The 22,867-nt window shown below is 35.7% G+C and overlaps 1 protein-coding gene and 1 pseudogene across 1 annotated transcript; both read left to right on the forward strand.

Annotated features, from left to right (window-relative positions):
* The first annotated feature begins 5,296 nt into the window (after positions 1-5,296).
* Positions 5,297-7,407, forward strand: LOC125475669 (annotated as a pseudogene).
* A 4,907-nt stretch (positions 7,408-12,314) lies between these two features.
* LOC103950435 (ethylene-responsive transcription factor ERF011) lies at positions 12,315-13,438 on the forward strand. Its single transcript, XM_048580668.1, has one exon. The coding sequence runs from the start codon at positions 12,646-12,648 to the stop codon at positions 13,126-13,128; it is 483 nt and encodes a 160-aa protein (XP_048436625.1). The 5' UTR covers positions 12,315-12,645; the 3' UTR covers positions 13,129-13,438.
* The last annotated feature ends 9,429 nt before the right edge of the window (positions 13,439-22,867 follow it).

Consider the following 22,867-nt stretch of genomic DNA (forward strand, 5'->3'; position numbering starts at 1 on the left):
TTTAATTGTAAGTGAGAGATCTTAGATTTGATTCTTGCCAAAAGCGAAGTTAAACCACTTAACTATTGTAAGCCTATTATTATGAGCATAAAATATATCTCTAGGCTAGATTCCCCACATGATTTAAACCTTGCTTAAATTATTCTGGACCGACCAAATTATCATATTACAATTTTTTTTTGTTTTTACTTATAATCTAACAACTATGATCAAATGAGATCAAATATAATGGTAAAAAAAAAATTTGACGGCCCAAAATTAAATCTTACATCTAAAATAATTCACGAAAAATGATTTATCCTTAAGAGTTGGAGATGATCTTAATGTAGATATTATCGTTTGTAAAAAAAAAATGGTTATTACATATAATGGTGTAGTTAAAAGTATTATTTATTGACTTATTTATCCTTAATAATTTACTAAATTTAATTGACTTATTTATCCTTAATGAATATTATATTTACTAATTAGAATTCTTGAGTTTGACAGTATGAAAATATCAAAATTTTCGTGCCAAGAAGCTAAAAACATGCTAGAGAGATTATAAAAATTGTGGCTTCAACAAGAGAGTGTCCATGTTGTTGATGAAGTATTATGTTCATCCTAAACTTTTATTTGTGATATTGTATATTTTTGTACTCGTCAACAATTATTATTGTGTGGATGTGTGTTTTCTTAAGATGGTCCCAACTCCCAAGTTGGGATTGAAATTTTTTTTATGACTTTAAAGATGTTATTCTTTATAAAGTATTATTTTAGAGAAGTTTTACTGTATTTGGATAATGAAAGGGTAAATTGAGTCTTTGGGTACCTGAGGTACCGTTTGGTATGTGGGACAGGATGGAACAGAGTGGGACATGACGTTCCGTCCCACGTTTTGTGCGCCTAAAACGGGTGGAACGAGCTGTTCCACGGGACGAGTTTTGGGTGAATTTTTGTTCCACCTCACCCCCTGGAACAACTCGTTCCATATCCGTGGAACACAAAATTATAACCTCTCCGTCTCCTTCTTCCTCCTTGTTTCCATTCGAGGGTATCTTTGTTCCCGCTCCGTTCCATTCCGTTCTGTCCCGTCTCATCCTGTCCCATTTCATTCCGTCCCGTTCCGTCTGCATACCAAACGATACCTCATGATTTGAGGCTGTTAAAGTAAAGCTGAAAAAGAATGAAACTGTAGAAATTTGGAGCAGTTAGGTAGTTATTTGTCGAAAGGCAGTTAATTCGATTTTGCTACCTTTATGCTTAGCAGAGCTACAAAATATGCTTTATCCCGATGATCAAAAGTTTAGCCACCTTCAAAAGTCTTAAACCAAAATTTAAAGGGTAATTATCCATGTGGTGTGGAGGATAAGTAGAGACAGAGTCCCTAAGATGGAGGAATATGGTAAAGAAATAAAGATCCTCTTTAAAAAATCAAGCTTTAAAGTCTTGCTTAGGGTGATATTTTTCTTCAATTGTAAGTGAAAGGTTTTATATTCGAATCTCGTAGATAACGGATTCGATATCAAATTAGATTGTTTATTGTGTAGTTTAACCGAATTTTTCATTCCCTTAATATAAAATATATACTTGTACTAAAGTCTTGCTTTCTCTTACTGATGGGACTGGAAAATATGGTGGTTCTTAATTTTCATAAATTCTTTTTCATGGTCGGATAAAATAGTATCTGCCTAACTAGGAACCAAATCCCACTAATTAATTTCCTTTTCATTTTAGGAGATATACATGCTAGATAGAAGGAGCATTTACTTTTCATACATTACCTTTAATTTTCCACCATCAAATTAAATATTAATTTTAAAATATAAGCATATCGTTCATTCATAAGCTGCTACTATTGTAGTTTAATTAGAAGGAAAAGTCGTCGCTTAGTCTAGTAGTATTCATTTTCATTTGTAAGTGACAGGTCTTAGGTTCGATTTCTGACAAAGGCGAATTTGAATCAGATTATTGTTAGTCCATTGTGAGACTAAGTCATATTCTCTTCTAATATAGATAATATCGTTTGTTAAAAAAAAAAATAGAAGGAAAAGTCCATATAAAATATCTTATTTGTCTCAACTTATGGTTATTTTTTGCTTTTCCAAAAGGTTGCCAAGGCTACACTAGAATGAGGGGACACCTCCTACTAGCTACTACTGTTGTTGTGGACTGTTGTGTTTTGGGTCAGAGTGAATATTTGCTCATTATCATTTAGTATGGTGTACTAAATGGTGTATGTTCATTACCTTATTTATCATCGTCATATAAGTTTGAATTTTGAGATTTATGCTTATCCACTACACAAATCTCGAAATTCAAACTCATCTAACGATGATAAATAAGATGGTGAGCATACACCACACTAAATGGTAGTGAGCAAAAATGCTCCCTTTGGGTCAAGCAATTCATACTGGGTACAACAGTAAAATAATAATACTTTTGTTCACCACCGTTAAGTGATGATGATGTTCACCATTTTATTTATTATCATTGGATGAGTTTAAATTCCAAGATCTATGTAGCGAATAAACACAAAACTCAAAATTTAAAATCATATAATAATACTAAGTAAGGTGGTGAGCAATATCACCACTTGAGGGTGGTAAGAAAAAATACATTGTCGAATAATAAGTAATGGATTCAATATTCAACATGCATTGCACTAATTTGTATAATTGTATTTAATATATATTGACCTCCTCCTTTTTGTTTCAATATTCAACATGCATTGTGCTAATTTGTATAATTGTATTTAATATATTGACCTCCTTTCCTTTGCTTCTCTCTCTACGGCACATCCAGCGATCAAGTAGTGACTACCTCGTTCTATTTAGGGTTTGTACTCGTGTGAATAAGGGCATTTGAAAAATCATATCAATGTATTTATTTTTATCATTACGTGAGACGTTGTTTACACGTAATTAAATGACTGTCAATTGTTCATGTGTGTGTGAAGTTATATGCTCACATAAATAACTAATCAAATTGGTGCAGTAAAAGTGGAAGTCATAAACATGCAAAATCTTAATGGCTTAAAAGACCTAATTTTGAACGAGTGAGTGAGTCTTAACCGTTAATATATATATGAAATCTCACACTCGCAAAGGCATCTAATCAAATCCTTAAAACTTCATAAACCAAATTTGATTTGCTTAAGACTAAAAAACTTTCTCTCTACTAACCAAAAACAAAAACAAAAACAAATGATCTGCAGAATACGTAATGGGGACTTATTATTCATTATTTCAGGTATCTTTATGCAAACCGAATTGGTAGCTACTCAACTACAGAACACCCACCAAAGTTGTTCACTTAATTCCTTATCATTCACCGTAATAATTTAAATTAGTGACATAAATTATTAGTTATCAACCTGTGCCTAATCATCTCAATTATGTTATATAATTGACTTGCTTTTCCGGGGTCGGTAATGGCTGAGGTTCAAAGAATAAAGGATTAAAAATAATTCTTACGGAACTGCCATGAATCAAGGAGGACATAATCAAAGATTAAATTGACCGTTAATGGATCCTTAATACGATGATTAACTTTTGTTTATGCTAAGCACAGTGCGTGGATAGTACTAATCCACAATCTCCGAGGACTCACTCAACCAATGCATACTGAATTGGTGTTAGGGCACTCTCATGCTTGTAGTTTTCTTTTTATGGTGTGAGGCCACTTCCATGCTTATAATAAATCTCATAAATTGAACTTTTTATTTATTTATATAAGCAATATCTTACATGAAGTGAGGAGGGAGGGATTCTAATTCGAGTACACATAGAAAGGAGCACATCTGTTTTATGATTCGTTTGAAAGTATTTTTGAAATGATTGAAAGTGTTTTTGATGAAATTATTTTTTGAATTCGAAAGCACTTGAAGTGCTTTCTGCAAGAAGAACTAATTATGTGCTTATTGCAGGAAGCACTTGAAGCGTTTTTCCAGAAATTACTTGTAGTTTTATTAAAGATTGATTTCAAAAGCACTTTCAAACGTGCATTTAATCAATGTGACCACATCAACATATACGAAGTAAAAAATGAGCAATGAAAAGATTGTTTTATAGACTAGGTGTCAAATTGGAGTTTGGATTCTCGCCAGATCCTCTTTGTGAGGATTCTGGGAATCCATGAATCATATCCGTTCATCGTATATCGTGCGGTCAGAAATTATTTTAAATATTTTTATTTAAAAATAAATATAAACAGTATTACACAAAAACTGATTTGTACGGTATACGATGAACAGACACGATTTACAAATCTCTATAATCCTCACCAAAAGAATCTAAAAAGTATCCTATTCAGTCAAATTGGATATAGTCTATAGAAAGTAGGAAGCAACCCTGTCTGCCTACCCATGAACTTGCAAATGTTAAAATAACTTTTGAAAAAGGGAAAGAGAAAGTGCATTGTGATAAAAGAGCAAAAAGAAGAATGAAAGCCACCATTAAGGATAATGACCTGCAAATAGTGAAGCCTTTTTATTGCACAACATTTCCAAGCAAAACCATATAAGTAAGAGCTCATCCATTTCATTTGTCTCTCTTCTCGTAGACAAAGTTAGGCACTAGCTATGATTGGCTAGGGTTTCTTAGGAGGATAATCTAGGATTTGGGAAGAAAAAAAAAAAAGGACTTGCATGCCACGAAAGTCCTAGACGTCAAATGTGCATCACCACATAATCACCACTCGTTGTGATGTTTTATAAATAAATGAAGTAAGGGTAGATATGGTTCAATATGGATCGATGTCACATGTAAATTACAGTTAAACTAATACCATCTAGCACTTTGGTTTAGTATGTTCTAAGTAAAATCATGAGTGAGATCAAACTAAACCAAACCATTATTAGGTGGTTTGGTTCGATTTGGTTTAGCTGGTTTGAGCCTAAGCCTAACCCCGTTTTGTTTGCATTTTGTTTATTTAGTTAGCCCAATTCTAGACCATACTTACATTCTTTTAATTTTACAATTTAAATTAAGTTATGTTATACTCTAATTTCTAAATCGTTAACTTTTTAAATTTCATTGTTTCATCATATAACCTTTAAATCATCGGATACCACAACCTCTCTTTTTACAAGAGGTTTAGCTCGTTTTGCATATATAATTCAATTGGAATGAATAGCTTATTAAATTAAAGGTATGTTGAACGGATAAATTACAAAATTATGAACACCAAGAGGAAAAATTAAAAAATTATGACCATCAAGAGGAGATAAGATGAATTACTCATGAACAAAATTTATCCATTCTAATCCTCCTTAAAATGGTGGGATTAGAAGGGATGTATTTCTTTCTTATCTAATCTCATTCTGATCCACTTTCACCTTCAACATACCTTGAAATTTGAAAGTTTCCCATTCCAATCCAATCATGTGAACCAAATGAGTTTTTACGGTGTACGTAAGTAATTCGTTTGACGCCTCACTTTCTCGTATACATATACAAAAAAGAGCTTCCAAGTGGTGGATTTCTGTGGTGAAAATGGTCTCCCTTCAAGCTATTATATTTTTGGTTCAAATCCTCCCGCTCTTATACTGTCGGTTGGGGAAGTAATATCGCTTGTGGTCAGCGAAAAAAAAAAAAAATCCTTCAAAAAGGCCCAACACCATCAACTGAAAAAAAAACCCATTGACATCCATGCAGGCTTCATTTTTCATGCTAAATCTGTTCATTAAGAAAGGCCCGTTCTTGAGTTTCAGCTGATCAATTCGGATAATCCCCATTCATCCGAAATGGATCATCTTAACTTTCCGAAGCATTCTATCCCCGGCGAATTCATCACAGAAGGCATTCAAAAAAATCCCAGCAACGAAGGAGGCACACTCACTCACTCACTCACAGTCTCACACAGCGACAGAGTTGCCTCCATTAATGAACCATGAAGCTAAGCTCCTCTGCGGCCCAATCCACACCTTTCCCTATAAACCCTTCCCTCCAATTTCCCTCCATTCCTCCCACTCCCCCTTCTTCCATTCAAAACGCGCATTTCAACCCCAACCCATCACCACCACCGCCGTCACATCAACCACTACGAATTGCCGCTGCGCCGTCATTAAGTCATCCGCAAGCTCCGAAATCGACATGGTGCAAAACAAGCAGGGCATATACATGCCGAAGCAGAAGAAAGTCGTGATCTTGTGGGACCTGGACAACAAACCCCCTCGCGGGCCGCCGTACCAGGCGGCGATGGCGCTGAAACAGCTAGCCCAGCGCTTCGGCGAGGTCGTGGACGCGTCGGCCTACGCCAACCGCCACGCGTTTGTTCATTTGCCGCGAGCGGAAGCAATTGGATATTTTGGAGCGCAAGGGTGTGGTAACGCCGCCGGAGCCGTACATCTGCGGCGTCCTGCGGGCGGAAATGCAAGTCGAATTTGGATTTGAAGAGGCATTTCAAGCAGCTGCACGAGAGGGAGAGGCAGAAGAAGCTGAATCGGATGAGGTCTCTGAAGGGGAAGAAACGGCAGCGTTTTAAGGAGCGGTTTGTTTCTGGTAATCACAGGTACAATGAGGCTGCGAGGTCTATTATCAAGCCGAAAGTTGGGTACGGGTTGGCATCGGAGTTGCGGAGGGCGGGGGTTTTTGTGAAGACGGTGGAGGATAAGCCGCAGGCGGCGGATTGGGCGTTGAAGAGGCAAATGCAACATTCTATGAGCCGAGGGATTGACTGGTTGTTCTTAGTTTCGGACGATTCGGACTTTTCGGATATGATGAGGAAGGCTAGGGTGGCCAAGTTGGGGACTGTGGTAGTTGGGGACATGGATAGAGCTTTGGGAAGGCATGCTGATGTTTGGGTGCCGTGGATTGGTGTCGAAAATGGGGAGGTTTCGGAGAAGGATTTAGTGCCCAGAAGGAGTAGAAGTGAGTTCTTTGATGGGGAGGAAGATAATGGTGATGAATTGTTTTCGGATTTCGGTTTTGATGGTGGGGGTGGATTGGACAATGTGGTGGATGAACTTGTGAGAAATTCTCAGTCTAGTGGACTGAGGATTTCTGTGTTTTCGGAAGGGGAATTGGAAGGAGGAGAGCGGGTGGAAGGCGATTCGGATAGTGACGAATATCAGTTTGATAGTGAGAATGAGAATTCAGACGAGGAAGATGGGTTTTTTTGATACGGCAAAGCTTAGATAGTTTTGGTGATTGAACTAGTGGTTCGATTACTAATCTGTAATCGAAATTGGAAGAATTGAATTGAGGGGGAATTGAATCGAGGAAGAACTGAGTTTAGGAGAATCAGAATCCTGATTCACGTTGAACAATGCAGCATTGGGGTGTATAGGAATACATAAAGTCGAGGAGGGGTGCAATTTCACAATGTAAAGTGTTCAGATGGTTTCTTGGATTAAGAATTCACAGGATGTGTATGAACAGATATTCGTTCTTCATCATACACAATTCAAAGGTTCCAAATTTCTTTCGTGTTATTACATGTCCTTTGAATTAGTTTGAATTCGATACGATTGTTTGATGATCTAAGTGTACTTAGTAATCAACCAACTAAATTCTACCTGAATAATCTATCAATGCTGAGTATGACATTGCATCTCATTTGTTGTTTTAACTTTTGCCCCTGCTTATCCTTTAAAATGTCATTGTTTGAGTAATTAGAGATGATGCAGTTATAACCTTCTCTTTTGCTATCAAATTAGGCACAGTTGATCTGAACATCGAGTTTCCGACTATACGAGGCTCTTTAGAGCTGCCCCATCCAGGGTCTCGTAGTCAAAGACCTCACCGGCGATAATCCTGTTTGCAATCTAGTTTTCTTTGTTCTGTTTGCCAGTTCTTTCATGGTGACTTTTGTGTTTACCCTCGCAAGCTCATTTCTTAAGCTACGTCAACCTCTGATTCTGTTTTCCCCTCAGTTTCTTATGCGATTTCTGTCAAACATTATAGTTTGTGAGATGAAATTGCTTGTTCGATAAGCGAGCATAGCAATCTGAGAAGCGTTGTGTTTTTCTGATGCAGCTTACTGCCTACGATCACTGCAGGACGGACGACGTTTTTCCCAGGAATTTTTTAACTGAACCAGTCACCACTGGGGACTTATGCCCTTTGTACTAACCAACTATCCCAACAGGCCACCATTGAGTTTTTGGGGATAGATACAATGCCCTAACCAACTGTCTCAACTGTCTTCAAATAATGTGACAATCGAATACAATGTCCATAATATGCAAGACATTGTGAAGATAAAAATTGAGCTAAGGTGTTTTGACCCCATCGTCTGTGGGGCATCTCTTATAAAAGAATCACATTTTCTTATTCTCGTATGACAATCGTACGGTGTCTAGGATTAGAAGACATAAATTTTCTTCATGCATGTGTAGTCCTGTCTAATTCCGTATATAATATCCTCAAAATGAAAAATTATTCGTCATTATTTTCAACACACATACGAATCATCCAATCTAATCCTAGACACTAAACGAACCCTACGGATAAATAATTCGACTTTTTACTTGTTTTCCTTGTTAGGAGAAACTTTAGCGCAGCCAAATGACATTTCTACATATCATATGTGAAATGTTTTTAATCCAAAGTTTAATGTTAAGCTGTCCATCCAATACAACTTGTGTGGTGTGCCAAAACAATGTCATGGAATTCTACCATGCAGGCTTGAAGATAGCAGAAACCCTAACCAGCCTGGCGGAGCACTGGAGGTTTTCGGCATTAAGCTTCTAGGTTTGATCCGGCCGACATCAGATCAAATTGTTGATCAGCATTTTACTTTCGAACAACACCTAATTAGGATTTAGATACTATATACTGATTAAACAGCTCAGTTTCCCTATAGCTTGTTTAGTCTCTAATCATTTAACTACTATTGTAATCACTTAATTATACACGTAATGCTTTCCAGGTTTGTCGACAACTCTCTTTGGCTTAATTCTGTATTCTTAATTAGTGAGTTAGGAATAATTATATGATACTTAAAATAATCAGCAACAGTCCGGAAGAAATTGAAGAATTTCTTGAGAATCCTACAAGATCCATTCGTTCTTTTTTCAATGTCATATGGTCATAACTTCATCTGGTTTCGAATCCTACTGAGAGGTCCACTAGCGATCAGTAATTGTGGAAGAAAGAACAAGATGTTTCTTTTGTCCCTTCTAGGTGATCAGAAAATAAAGAAATAGTTAATATAGTCAAGATAATTATATATTTACAAAATACCGTCTCAATTCATCGTATTAACTTTTCGAGGAATCCTTTAACAATGGTTATGAACGATTCTCAATCTTTTCAACCTTAGTTCCGTAGAAACAAATTAGAAAGATTGGGAAATAGAATCATCTGATTTGATTGGCTCTCAATAATAGCCATGAGATGATCTAATCTTAGGATGATATTATTTTATTCCTGTCCACGACACAAACCGACATCCAGGTAGAGACAACCTGAAAAAAAAAAAGAACGCAAGGACAACGTTAATTGTTTTTTATTATTTTTGTATTAATAATTTTTCACATTTTTGTTGGTTTTGGTCCATTTTTTATTTTTTATTGGCTGCCAACTGGAAATCTACCAAGTTGGCCAGCTTGGTGAGCCACCACATCCCAGTTATATAATAAAAATAAAAAGTAGAAAACGAAGTAGAGAAACTCATTCACGTCGCCTGATAAATTTTCTTTTGCACAGTGCCAAAAACAGGTGTAGCTAAAAAACTAAAAGGATGGGACAATAATCGACCTACTTACTTGGAACGGGAAGTCGGAACTTTAAAAGACGTAAAATGGGCACAATTATATGTCACATGCCACTTGATTTCCATCTAGGTCAAACTTTTCTCTTCACTTACAGTGCTTTTTCCAACCGCCATAAAAAAGGAGGATGGATGCAATGAATTTGTTAAATTGTTATGAACAAGCGACTTTATGCAATGCGACCCTTAGTTGCATATGCATTCATATAATATAATATAGATTCAGTGTCTAAAATCTCCTAAACTTTTAATGTTATTTTAAATTCGTCTTAGCTTTTTTAATTATTCCAAACAAGTATGCAACATGTTGAAAATGTCACATTCATTAAGCTCAGTTAAAAATCTATTAAATTAAGAACTAAGACTTACTTTATCTCCAAAATCAATATAAGGTCATAGAAGCATAGCCTCCACCAGTTAATGGTCATCACCACCCCCATCAGGCCACCACATCTAAACCCAGGGCAAAACCACCAACTCCACCTTACAACTCAAGCTGCCAACATCACAAAGAAGATCATAGAGGTTTCTGAAATGGTATGGGTTGTCGTGATGTTGCTACTCCAATCTTCACCGTTCACAAGAAGAATCATAAGCTTTACAAATCGAGAATCAACGAATGAGGAAATCTCATGAGCAGAAACAAGTTCCTTGAAATCCTATCTGAATCCTGCACTCTCTTATTTATTAGGAGATTGACAATCCTTATGTGATTTCAATTTGGGTACATTTTCAATTCAATTCAAACCCGGTTGAAAATTGATTTCGGGGCAACTAATATTATTGTTGACCATGATTTAACCAATTGTTTGGTTTTGAATATAATCTATATTTAAAAATTAATTGAAGCCTAACAAATGTGACATTTCCAATATGTTAATTACTTGCTTGAAATGTTTAAAAATATTAAGATCAATTTAAAATAACACTAAAAGATTTAAAAAAAAAATTAAGCACTTAATCTTATAATAATTGATATCGGTGATTTGATTATGTCCAGTAAATCTACGTACATTAAAATATTAAACGATTAAGAAAAATGTAAGTTCTACAGATGGTGTGCGGCTACGAAGTAACTCATTCCACCGCTGTCGGATTTTTGTGTTGTTCTGTATTAAGGCGGTGCACGGTAGGTTTTGTACATAAGTTTTCAAGGGTTTGAACTTGGACGTCAAAATGCAATTTGACCACCTCAGATAATTATTCCACAAGCCACTCAAAACCCTACACGTGCCAAAAATCACTGGGTTTCGGAGCCCCTGGAAAGTAAGCTTTCCAATACCAAAATACAAAGGGAGGATAATATTATAAAACAAATTTGTGGAGGCAGTATTTGGGACATCAATCAAATTATATTTATCAATAATAATACAAGAAACATAATGAATGAGTGTATAGCAAAACGAAGTGGCATGGTCGTTGGAAATAATTTGAACCGAACTTGATTTTATAATATCGCTTTAATAATTTCCCTATTTTTCACAATTCCACAAGTTGGGGTTGCCATCCGTCCACATCCGTCACCGACTTCTTTCATAATTTTGATGGTCCTCAATTCCCTATATATTTATGAATTTGCAAGTGGCAACATAAAAAACGACTGTGACGATTCATGTTCTAATAAAAAAAAATGTATGGATTTTGACACGTAAGAAGTCATTTTTCACCAACGAAAGTGTGAGCAGTAAATTGTCTTGGTGTGTAAACTATTTTTTATCACTTACGTGTCATGCGAGCCAAAAATTATACGCTCAATTCCACCTTGATTCGATCTTAAATTGAATTATGCAATTTTTTTTATGAGAGCTGCGTTAAAAAGTAGAAACACTAGGGACAGGGATGGGATTACACTTATTTATGGATCGAACCAGATTCAAGCTAAAAACTTTTGTTTAGTTTATAGTAGTAACACATGATCTGTAAAAAGTCATGCCTCATGCACGATTCTAATATGATAAATTTGACGATTATACATTCACAAGTGACACCTCAAAACATTCTCGATTCACATTTAAACTAAACGCAAACTTTGCTAAACGATGAACAACAACATTCTCCTTACAAAGAGTGCTCAAACTCAGATACATCGAAACAGCTTAAAAGGAAACTTTAGCAACACCATTTGATTCGTTATGAATACTTTTGAGTATTAGTTACATCCAGAGCTTAAATTCAAAACATACCATCATTGATGTGTTTTATATTATTACTCGTGAATTAATAACATCAAATGCAACATTTTGGTAGAACTCATAATTTCTTCATTTTAACAAACGGAATCGGATCTCCTCTTGAGCAAAGAATATGGACCGTTGAAATTTGATCCAACGGTTACAAATAGGAAGCCCCTCTAAAAATTATAAAAATTACAACCGTTTGATTAAATTTCAATGGTCCAGATCATTTGCTCAAAAAACTCAGCATCCTAGGTTCACGAGGGGATCCAGCTCCTTAGCAACAATTTCATTTGATTTTTTTTAGATTTTTTAGTACTACTAAGTGGATTGCGTGCAAGTGCAAACATCCACCCACGTCGGCTTTCCCATACCCATAAAACTGTTTATGTCGGTCCCATATTCGTTAAATAAACTACAAAATGCCTTTCAGACACCCTAAAAGAAGAAGAAAGATGAAGATAAAAGCATGAAACGCTGTGTTTAGAGGGAGATAGAGGGCGCAGAAGCGAGAAGGGTGGGGAAAGAGTTCATAGAATATGTCGGCCATTTTTGGATTTATCTTCAAGATACATCAACGTGGCGGCCCTGCCCTGACGACAGACTAGCAGCCAAGTGCGAAAATTAACCCCCTCTATCTGTTTGTATAAATTCCCCCTGAAATATTATACAATCTTAGGAGATATAGCTTTTGAAATAATCACAACGGCATCAGAAAATCCAGGGGGTCGGATTTATATATATTTTCATATTTTAGATAGTTTAGTTTGTTGCCATGGAAGGCGATTACTGCTGCTCTTCGTCGTCTTCTTCCTCAACGTCCACGAGCATGGAGAAGCGCAAGCATCCCGATCACCGCCAAGAAAAGCAATACAGAGGAATACGGATGAGGAAGTGGGGGAAGTGGGTGGCGGAGATTCGAGAACCCAACAAGCGCTCTCGAATTTGGCTCGGCTCCTACACGACCCCCATGGCTGCCGCCCGAGCTTACGACACCGCCGTTTTCTGTCTTCGAGGCCCTTCGGCCCGCCTCAACTTCCCGGAACTTGTATTCCAAGACGACGGCCAGCAGCTCCACGACATGTCGGCGGCTTCGATAAGGAAGAAGGCTACGGAGGTCGGGGCTAAGGTCGACGCTGTTCAAACCGCTCTCCGCGCATCGCCGACGTCGCAGTCCAAAACAACGTTGAGCCGGGGTGGCTCTTTGAAGCCCGACTTAAATGAGTACCCAGACCCAGAAAACTCCGATGAAAGTTAATTGAGAAGGCCGACCGATCACCAGCTGTTTATTGTTATGAGTAGGTATTTAGGTGTGCAATAAAGTGAAAATACAGAGAAGGTATTATTGGGTCCGATCGGGAAATGGAATCACAAGAATTCCGTTTCGATTGGTAATTTGATATAGTTTCTCAATTGTAACAACAAACCAACCGAAGGGTAATCAGTAATGTTTCTTTTCTTGAAATTATAGTCTTTGAATTTTATGGCTTTTGCGACGGAATTGTAGTATTACGTGGTGTTACTGTTTCACTTGTACACAAATAATATTTACTTTTTGTGTCGATTAAGATATGCCTCAATTCGTTGGTTGCTAATCTTTACTTGTGTTTGGGGAAGATTTTTGTTGGTTGTGGATACGGTGGCTAAGCCTAGAATGGTCATCGGCTTTGCATGTTGTTTGCTGGGCACTAGGGGTTCTCAGTTGAGAAGTTTTTCACCGTAACTATCCTATCGATCCATATATCGATAATATCAATGTTATTTACCACAAGTCAGTGCAACGAAACAGAAGTTAAATTAAAGAAATATTCGTTATGTTTACTTGCGGTTATTTTATGCGAGCGTGCTTCAGTACTAGATTATTTTTTCCGACCATGGAATTGCCGAACAAATGGAAGAAGATAAGGAGATAAGGAAGAGCTGGGGCACCAAGGACGGGTAGGTGATGACGTGCTTGTGGTGTAAAAGTATGATGGAAGGAGAAATCGAAGATGGTCCTTCAATCAGAGAGGTTGTCAGTTGTCACTGTCATTAGACGAATAGAGACTCCGTACTATAATGGAAGTTTACGACATGTTTTGTTTAATGGAGGTTGATACGTTGCGATGGACGGTGGGCGGTGATCCTCTTAGAAAAAGGATAAAATAGTCTATTTATTTTACTTCTTCTGCTTTTGTTTTAGTGGTAGGACTGATTAGACTTGTCCTATCATCAGGGGTGGTTTCAATTCGGAAACCGAACCCAACGGTTCGGGAAAAGGGTCAAAAATCGAAAGCAAGCTGATATTTTCAATTTTCTCGAAGTTTTTTAATACATAAATAGTCTCTATTTTTGGTTCGAGATCAATAATGGGCCTTCAAGCCGAACATGTTGGGCTTCTAATTTTATCTCGTTGTTTAGTCTAGATCGAAATTTGGCGGTCTGAATCCCTAACCCCCATTTCAGAATTAAATTAAATTCAAAATTTTGGAATCAGAAATCCCTAATTTTAATCAAAATCAGAATCCCAAATCCCCTAATTTTAATTCAAAATCAAAATTAAAACCCTAATTTCTATTGTAGAGTCCGAAATCGAAATCAAAACCCCTTAATTTTAATTTTAATCAGAATCCCAAAACAAAATCAAAATCAAAATCCTTATTTTAATCCAAAATTAAAATCAAAATTTTAAAACCTAATCCCCGTTTCAGAATCTCAAATCAAAACCCAAATTAGATTTGATAGATCAAGGTGAAATTTCTTATCTTGTGTAGTGTAGTAGTCGAAGTGAAACAACACATAAGTTGAGAGATAGAGAGTCATAAAGGAGTTTCGAAATAGAGAGTTGGTGTGGCCAGAGTTGAGATTCTTGCGACAGAGAATTAGGGGTGGAGGAGAGATTTTCGAGAGATAGAGGTGGGGAAAGGAGTCGAGACATAAATGAATGAGGTGAGGTCGAGAGAGAGTTGAGTTCAAATCAAAGGTTAATATTAAATCTCAACCAATCCAACAGCTATAATGTGACATCCCACATCGTTCAGGAGAGTGATCCTTAAATGTACATTCTTATCCTTACCTAGCACGAGGCCTTTTGGGAGCTTACTAGCTTCGGGTTCCGTAGGAACTCCGAAGTTAAGCGAGTAGCGCACGAGAGCAATCCCATGATGGGTGACCCACTGGGAAGTTGCTCGTGAGTTCCCAAAAACAAAACCATGAGGGAATGGTAAGCCCAAAGCGGACAATATTGTGCTACGGTGGTGGAGTGGGCTCGGGAAGTGGTTCCGCCCCAGGCGGGGATGTGACATATAACAATTAATCTTATATATTATATATATAATTAGATTCAAATACAATATTTAATTCGGTTCAGTTCAATCTTAAGAAACAAACAAACGTGTGATATTACTTGTACTGAATGTTTCGGTTTATCGGTTCATTATTAGTATGATCGACTTAGTTTTAGTTTTTTGGTATTTTTTTTCCACCCCTAATTATCATTATTATTTAATCAAACCTTGGTGTATGACTATGGAGAGCAAAATTTTTGTACAACTATTTGATTAGAATAATTTTCACACTAAATGAAATGTAATATCAATTAAAATCAAAATATTGGAGATTTCATAGTAAGTGATGTCCAACAAATAACGTGGTTGGGTACGCATTCAAGTTTTCTTGACCATGTGATCTGCATTCGGGACCAAAAACTGAGTTATGAGTGTATAGATGATTTCCTTTTCTCTGCTTAATTTATTTGCCAAAATCTGCGGCTGCTCCTAACTGTCTCCAATCAAATTTTGACTTTCTCTTTGTTTTTCATTTTCTTATTAGAATTAAATTTAATCTGCGGTGTTTATGGATCTTGCAGGGCCAATAGTTCATCATCTTAATTTGCTAATGCAACACCGCAAATCTGCTTTAGGTGTCTTTTAGCCAAATGATTAAATTGTTCTTAGTAATGAAAATACTTTATGACTTCCAAGAAATATCCATGCTTCAACTTTCTTTATTTGTTTTTAGGTTAGCATATGCTTTTTTTATCAGGGAATCAAAGTTCACCAATTTTATTAATCACAGATGCTTTTGGGTAGTTATTTATTTGCGGATTGCGGTATGATGTCTTAGGCAAAAGATATGACAAAAACAAATACTAAGTTCTTAAGGAATAACATGATAATTAATAGCAGTTTGCGCTTCAAGTACCATAGTTTAGTGATAAGAGATGCTCGTGTTATGTTGCCCAAGTGTTGATCGGAAATGCATATACAAAATGAACTATAGGGTAACATAATTCGTCAAATGTCTCATAAGAATTAATGGTATTCCGGCATTAAAGTGGTTATTCATAATAGATATATATTAAGTTTCAAACAGCCAATTAATCAAGGATTCAAGACAAGCCAATTATATGGGCTTGTCTTCTCCAACTTTGGTATGGTTTGATTTCCCTCCGATGGCAGTATGTGCTATTTTGTTTTTCAGACTATGTTGGCTTTTCTAACTTCCGTTTTTCAAATTAATGTACATCTCGGCATACATATATGTCTTACTTTCCTTTATTTTTATTATTTTATTATTTTTTAAATTTGTGCTGTTGCTTGTTCTGTTTTGAGGTTTAGACCTTTAGGTCCAACTTTAGAGGGGTTAGGTTTCATGTCCCCCTTTTTTACCTGTTTCTATATATGTCCCCCTTATTTTCATGTATTTTTTTTTTTTTTTATCCTTTTCCCTTCTATCATGAGGAGTTGAATTTATGTCTTCGTGACTAGACGTACCCTTTTTGTCTTTTATGAAATCTTATCCTTCATTAGAAATGCCTCAGCGTATAACTTGACTTTATTGAAAAGAAAGCATTTCAGTGGCGTGTATGGGGGAAAGGGATCCTCTACAGATCCCTTCCACCAAATCCACAAATCCAGATATTTGAAAATTGATCAAACAATTAAAATATGGGCTCTTTTAAAAGTTAAAATAACTTCAACGGTTGGATCAAATTTCAAGAGTTCCAATTTGTAGATTTGGTGGAAGGAATCTGGAGAGGATCCCTTTCGTGTATGGATAGCGGAAAACTTTCCTTTACAGATAACAATATAACATGCTTTTTTTTAATCCATAAAACCCACATTAATTAATTTCTAAAATAAGAACACACTTTAGTTTGCTGCTCACTCAAAACAACTGTGTTCAAATTTATCCACATTTTAAGCAAAGAGAGAATGATGTTTTTATCTGTTACAAACGAGAGCAACTTACATTGTTTAGAACTCTAAGTTACTATTAATTCGTTCTATGCAAATCATTCTTGTGAGCAAAATATATCTCTACCATTTGGATTTTCTGCATTTTAACTTAAGACATGAAGAAATTTTTTGATAGAGTTTCTCATACCAGGGTGTCCCTTATTGTAGCCACGTTGTCATCTTCATTCACAAGTAAAAATCCAGACCGAATTGAATCCGAAAGATACGAAGAGAATCTTTTGTGGATAGAGTAATACAGCTATGTGGCAAAAGCAGGTAGTGCTTCCCCACCAACAAAAGCTAAGACGGACGCGTGGTCTACAAATGAACAGACTTTTCCAAAGCTCAAACGAAATATCGATCACATCCTCGCGTCATGATGAATTTGGAAGTAGTTTTATAATAATTAAAATTATTTAGAGATAATATGAGTTTTTTAAATAATATTTAAAAGTGTTTATGTGGGCAACAAAAACACTTAGAAATGTTTTAATTAAGCCGAAATGTTTTTTAAAGAAACATTTTAAGATGGACAAGAGTGAGATAAGTGTACTAATTACTAAATTTATTAAAGAAAAGATGTAATTTCCGATTGTTTATATAAAATAAGTGATTTCACACATATTTTTAGTTTTTGACGCACTGTTCTTTTATTTTTTTTATATACACATGAGATACATGAATGTGTAAAAAACTAAAACCAGTTTGTATGAGGCTAAAAAGGTGTGTATGTATCATGTTCCTATATAAAATATTGCAGTCAGATAGCCTCTTCCTCATCTAAAAACCTCATATTTATTTTTTATCTTTAAATTAAATGAAAATAAAGGAGGAAAATAGTGTTGGAAAGTTACTTATCAAAACTAGCTAATGACAATAATGCAAGTTAGTGGTAGCAGTTGTATAGCAGTTGAGCAATATCTAAACTACAGAAAATGACCTCCAAGAGAGGGATAGATACTAAATGCCAAAGCATCAACACTAGAACTCAAAAGAAGAATCAGCATATATATATACATATAATATATATATATATATCAGTAACCATCAACCTCTCCTTATCATTCAAGGCAATCAACATACACACACTGACAAGTATAAGGATTGAGACACACCTCTTTTTTTTTTTTTTTTTTTTTTTTAAGAGGTCTTTTGATATGGGTTCAAAGTAATTATAAATTAAACATATTTCAAAAGTTAAAAATCATTAAAAATTGGACATTTTAAAAGGTGGTCTATAAAATTAGACCTATTTCAAATTTTTTTTTTTTTTTTTTAATTACTTATGAGGTATAAACTGAAGGAAAATTTGTGAAAAACATGTTCATTTAAGCAACATCAATAGCATGCAATTAACATATTAAAGGCGGAATCATGCTTGTATGCACTTAAAACAAAACATTTACCCATGAAATTCAAAGCCTAGTAGATAGGTGAACCAAGACTCAACTCAAAACAAAGTGAGTTGAGAAATCAATACCTTTGTAGATTCCTCTTTGCATAAGCAAAGGCTAATCACCCAAAGAGAGGGCCTTCATTCCTTGCATCTTGGATCCATGGATTTGGATGGATGAAAAGGTTTCTCCAAGTTCCCAAAATTGAGAACCTCTAAGTCTCCACACCAAGGTATATTGAAGAAGAAATGAGTGACCTAGAGGAAGTAAGATTGCTAGATTTTCCCCTCTAGATTAGCCGAATTCTTTGAGAGCAAAGGGAGGTTTGTGTTCTCATCTTTACTCCCTAGAAAACCCTAAGGATGAAATGGCTATAAAGATGTCTTTATACCACCTCACAATGGAGTGGCAAACTTGCAATTAAGCCAAGTTCACTACCCTCCTCTAAATGGCCGGCCTAAGGGGATTTATTGGGCTATTTGGGCCTTTGTGAATCATTATTCATTAAGTTGTCATACAACTTAAGTCAATGGGCTTGACGTTCGAAGCCCATTGGGCCTTAAGGTCCAAAACTATCCCGAGGTCTTCAACGAACTTATTCGTTTGATTAATAATCATATTAATTAATCCTTGCCATAAATAATTAAACCATTTAATTATTCTTACTCATCTCCGTTAAATCTTCAAACTCTACCTTACACGGTGTACGATCCATTAGGTTCTTTTTAGCGAGGCAGTGGGCGATTCAAACTCTTTCAAATCGATTGTGAATTGAAACTTACTTTCAATTCTCCCGTTAATGATAATACACTTTTAGGGCTTCCACAAACCATGAGTGACACCTAGCAGCATATCATGGTTACCCAAGCTAATCAGAAGAGGTGGAGAACCTATTCAGTTTAGGATTACAAATGCAATACGGTCTTTCTCTAATACAATACTCTTGACCACATTGTTTGGTTTGATAGTTTATTCATGTCTACTATCCAATGTGAATCTTGTACTTATATGATTACCTTGAATGTGATCTGGAACGCATTCCAACATCTCATTCATACTCTGGCCAGAGATTCTAAATCATATCATAGAGTATTCTCCCTCAAACAGTTTGAAGGTTAGAGATCCCTTGTTGCGCATTCACTTGCCTCCATGGCTAAGTGGCTTAACCCCAACGATGCCGTGGACACCCTGATAGAGTGACGTTGACATAATCAAAGATTAAGGACCTAACCACAAGACAACTGTGATGCCTCAGGTCAAAAGACTAATTTGCATTATCCCAACCATGAGTTCTCATGTGACATGAATATGAGAACTCTTCGTTGATCGTGTTCAGTGAACTCATTCTCTATTGAGCACCTACGTACTTGTCTTGATGTCACACACACCAATGACTCGAGACTAGTCACTCTCCCTGAGAGAAGACATAGCACGTACTGATCTTAACGGACTGTCAATGCCCAATTGACAATCCTATGATCAGGAACGTTTAGGATGTGTCAACGAAAGAATGGTCTCATGAATCTAACTTCTTTAGATCGCATTCTTCCAATCACATATTCCTTGGACTTATCGTTTAAGCATATAACATTTATATGAGACGGCTCAAACAATAATGTTTGCCCTTTAAACTACATTAGTTTGAAATGTCCGTAAGTATCATCATATGATTGGTTTTAGGGCACATTTCCAACATAAACATGTTGAAGGAGTCATACTTCATACAGATGACTTTCTCCATGTGAGCAGTTAAAAATTCTAAACTTACAGTTACAAATCTTTACTAGCAGTTAAAAAGCTAGAATCAGAATATCATTTATAATTATTATTTGAGATAAAATCTGAACTGTTGTTTGCCACTCAAACGTCTGTCTGAATGGTGAATCAAGGAATATTAGGATAAGACAGAGCACCAGAGCTCGACACTTTGTTGTATGTGTAGAACAACAATACAAACTGGCATCTTGTCAACCTAGCTGACAAATACTTTGAATTTGCAAATAACTTTGACATCTTTTAACTCACGAAAATGGTGCTTTGGAGTATTTTATATTTTAAATAATTTAGTTGTTGGGTCTTAGTTAATTTACATTTCACTAATTTAACGGTTAAAAACTCTAAATAAAATATTAGATCCTAAAATATAGTAAAAGGTTTTCGGTAAAAATGAGTGTTCATCATTTAACAAATGGCCAATTCTTACTAAGTGACGGGAGATAATGTGAGACCGTTAAGTCTGCCACATAGTTGAACAAGCTGAAAAATGATCGATTTACACTCTTAACAACTTTTGTTGCATATATTGATGAAATTTAACGATTGCTTCAACAACCTACACTTGTTCTAAGAAAATAACTCGATATGGTAAGATCTAAAGACTAGTTTATAGATATATTTATTTTACTTTTGCAGTAGCTATTTCATGTATTTGTTTCATCTCACTACACAAGATTCAATTCCCAAAAGTAAATGCAGAAACAATGCATGTGCCATGTATTAGTGGCGGTCTATGTACGTAAAAGCAATAGTAGGCTTCTACACTAATCTTTACCTCTTTGTCAATATTTCTTACTATTAGTGTACTACCCAACTTTGAATATCATACACCCTGATATAACCACATATGTCAACGATCAAGCAACTCTAATTCTACTATATATAGTTAGCCACTTAGTACTATAGTCGAGCGATATTCTTCTTTACTTGTGAGTTAAAGGTTTTAGGTTCGATTATTGTCAAAAGTAAATTTGAACCATATTATTGCTAACTTATTGTGAGACTTAGACTACTCTCTCACCCTCTTAGTGTGGATAATATTATTTGTTCAAAAAAAAAAAAAAAAATTCTACCATAACATTAGGGATAGAATTCCAACTTGGCTGACTAGGGCGAACATGTTGCAATTGCGTTATCCTAAACTAACGTATCGTTCTAATTAACATATTGAATGATAGAGATAATTATTAAATTGAAATGACTAAAAAATGAAGATGCTATTTTGTAAATCCAGCTTTTGTTGGAACAAATAAACAAAAATCATGAATTGAAACCTGAAATAGTGACCCGATCGATTAAGCTCAACCACGCAATCGGGTGTAAATCGAACAGTGGCTTTCAAAAGCAGAGCCGAGGAGTTACACAAACAAACCCATGTACTGATTTGGGCATGGCCCTCGACCCAATGACGGTGTTTGAGGCCCAGTTAAACTCCATTTTATTATTATTATTATTTTTTTTTGTCACACAAAACCTTCATCAAAATATGAAGGGATCACCTAAACATCAAAACATAACCACTGATTTTTTTTTTAACAAACAATATTATCTACATTAAGGAGAGGGGGTGGGCCTAACCTCATAATGAGCTAACAATAATGTGGTTCAAATTCGTTTTTGGCGAGAATCGAACCTAAGATCTCTCACTTATAAGTGAAGAGAAATACCGCTAAACCTATAGTGGCCATAACCATAGAATATTAAGGAAGAAACTTTTACCAACAACTTGTAAGGGATACCAATTTTTATAAATGGTTCTTTTTTTTTTTTGGTTAAACGATATATTTGTTAGATTAGACCACCAACGAGGTTCGAATCAACGCCGTCATACAAGGGCTCAACTTCTTTCCCCCACTGTGGTAAAGGGTCACTTGCCATTTTTATAATGGTTGGTTCATTGTACCTCTTTAGTCGGAATCTAACACCACTTAATATAAATATATCGTATACAAAATTCATTTGAATAAATCTCTATTTAGTTCCGTAAAAGTGAATTAATCTCCCTTCATTTCTGTAAATTGTGCTACGCCACAAAAACTTATACGATTTAATTACCCTCCTTCCTAATTCACTATGATGTATAGGATGCGAATAGTATGAAATATGAACTATAGTATAATAAAGGATCACATAGAATAAATAATTTTTATCCGGAAAACTGAGACTTCTTATATATATAGAGATAAATATTTTTAATTACTAAATTGTGGACCTTCTATCAAAAATAGACTATGAACAAAAGTTCTTTCATATGATCATATCTCTTTTCGATAATAATACTAATTTTTATATGTTAAACATAAAAAGGGTATACTAGCATCAATTATGTGTGGACGCGTAATGACATATATATCATTCCTTTACAGATTCGACAATAAATCTCACTTGTCAATGGCTCGCAGCATCCCGCGCAAAGTGAAATTGGATATATAATACACAACATACATGGTAGGTTGATATGATACAAACAAAACCCTAATTTCACTTTTGCCCTAGTTTAGCCTGTGCTCACATGTGAAATCTGTTCAACTTATCAAAGAGGGGCACGTGGCATTTGGAGGACGTCTAAGGGGACATTGATTTCAAACGCGTTAGAAAATACTGTGAC

Source organism: the organism of the source record quoted next, unplaced genomic scaffold (assembly GCF_019419815.1).
Source record: "Pyrus x bretschneideri cultivar Hongxiangsu unplaced genomic scaffold, Pyrus_bretschneideri_v1 Contig1, whole genome shotgun sequence".
Lineage (NCBI taxonomy): Eukaryota > Viridiplantae > Streptophyta > Magnoliopsida > Rosales > Rosaceae > Pyrus > Pyrus x bretschneideri.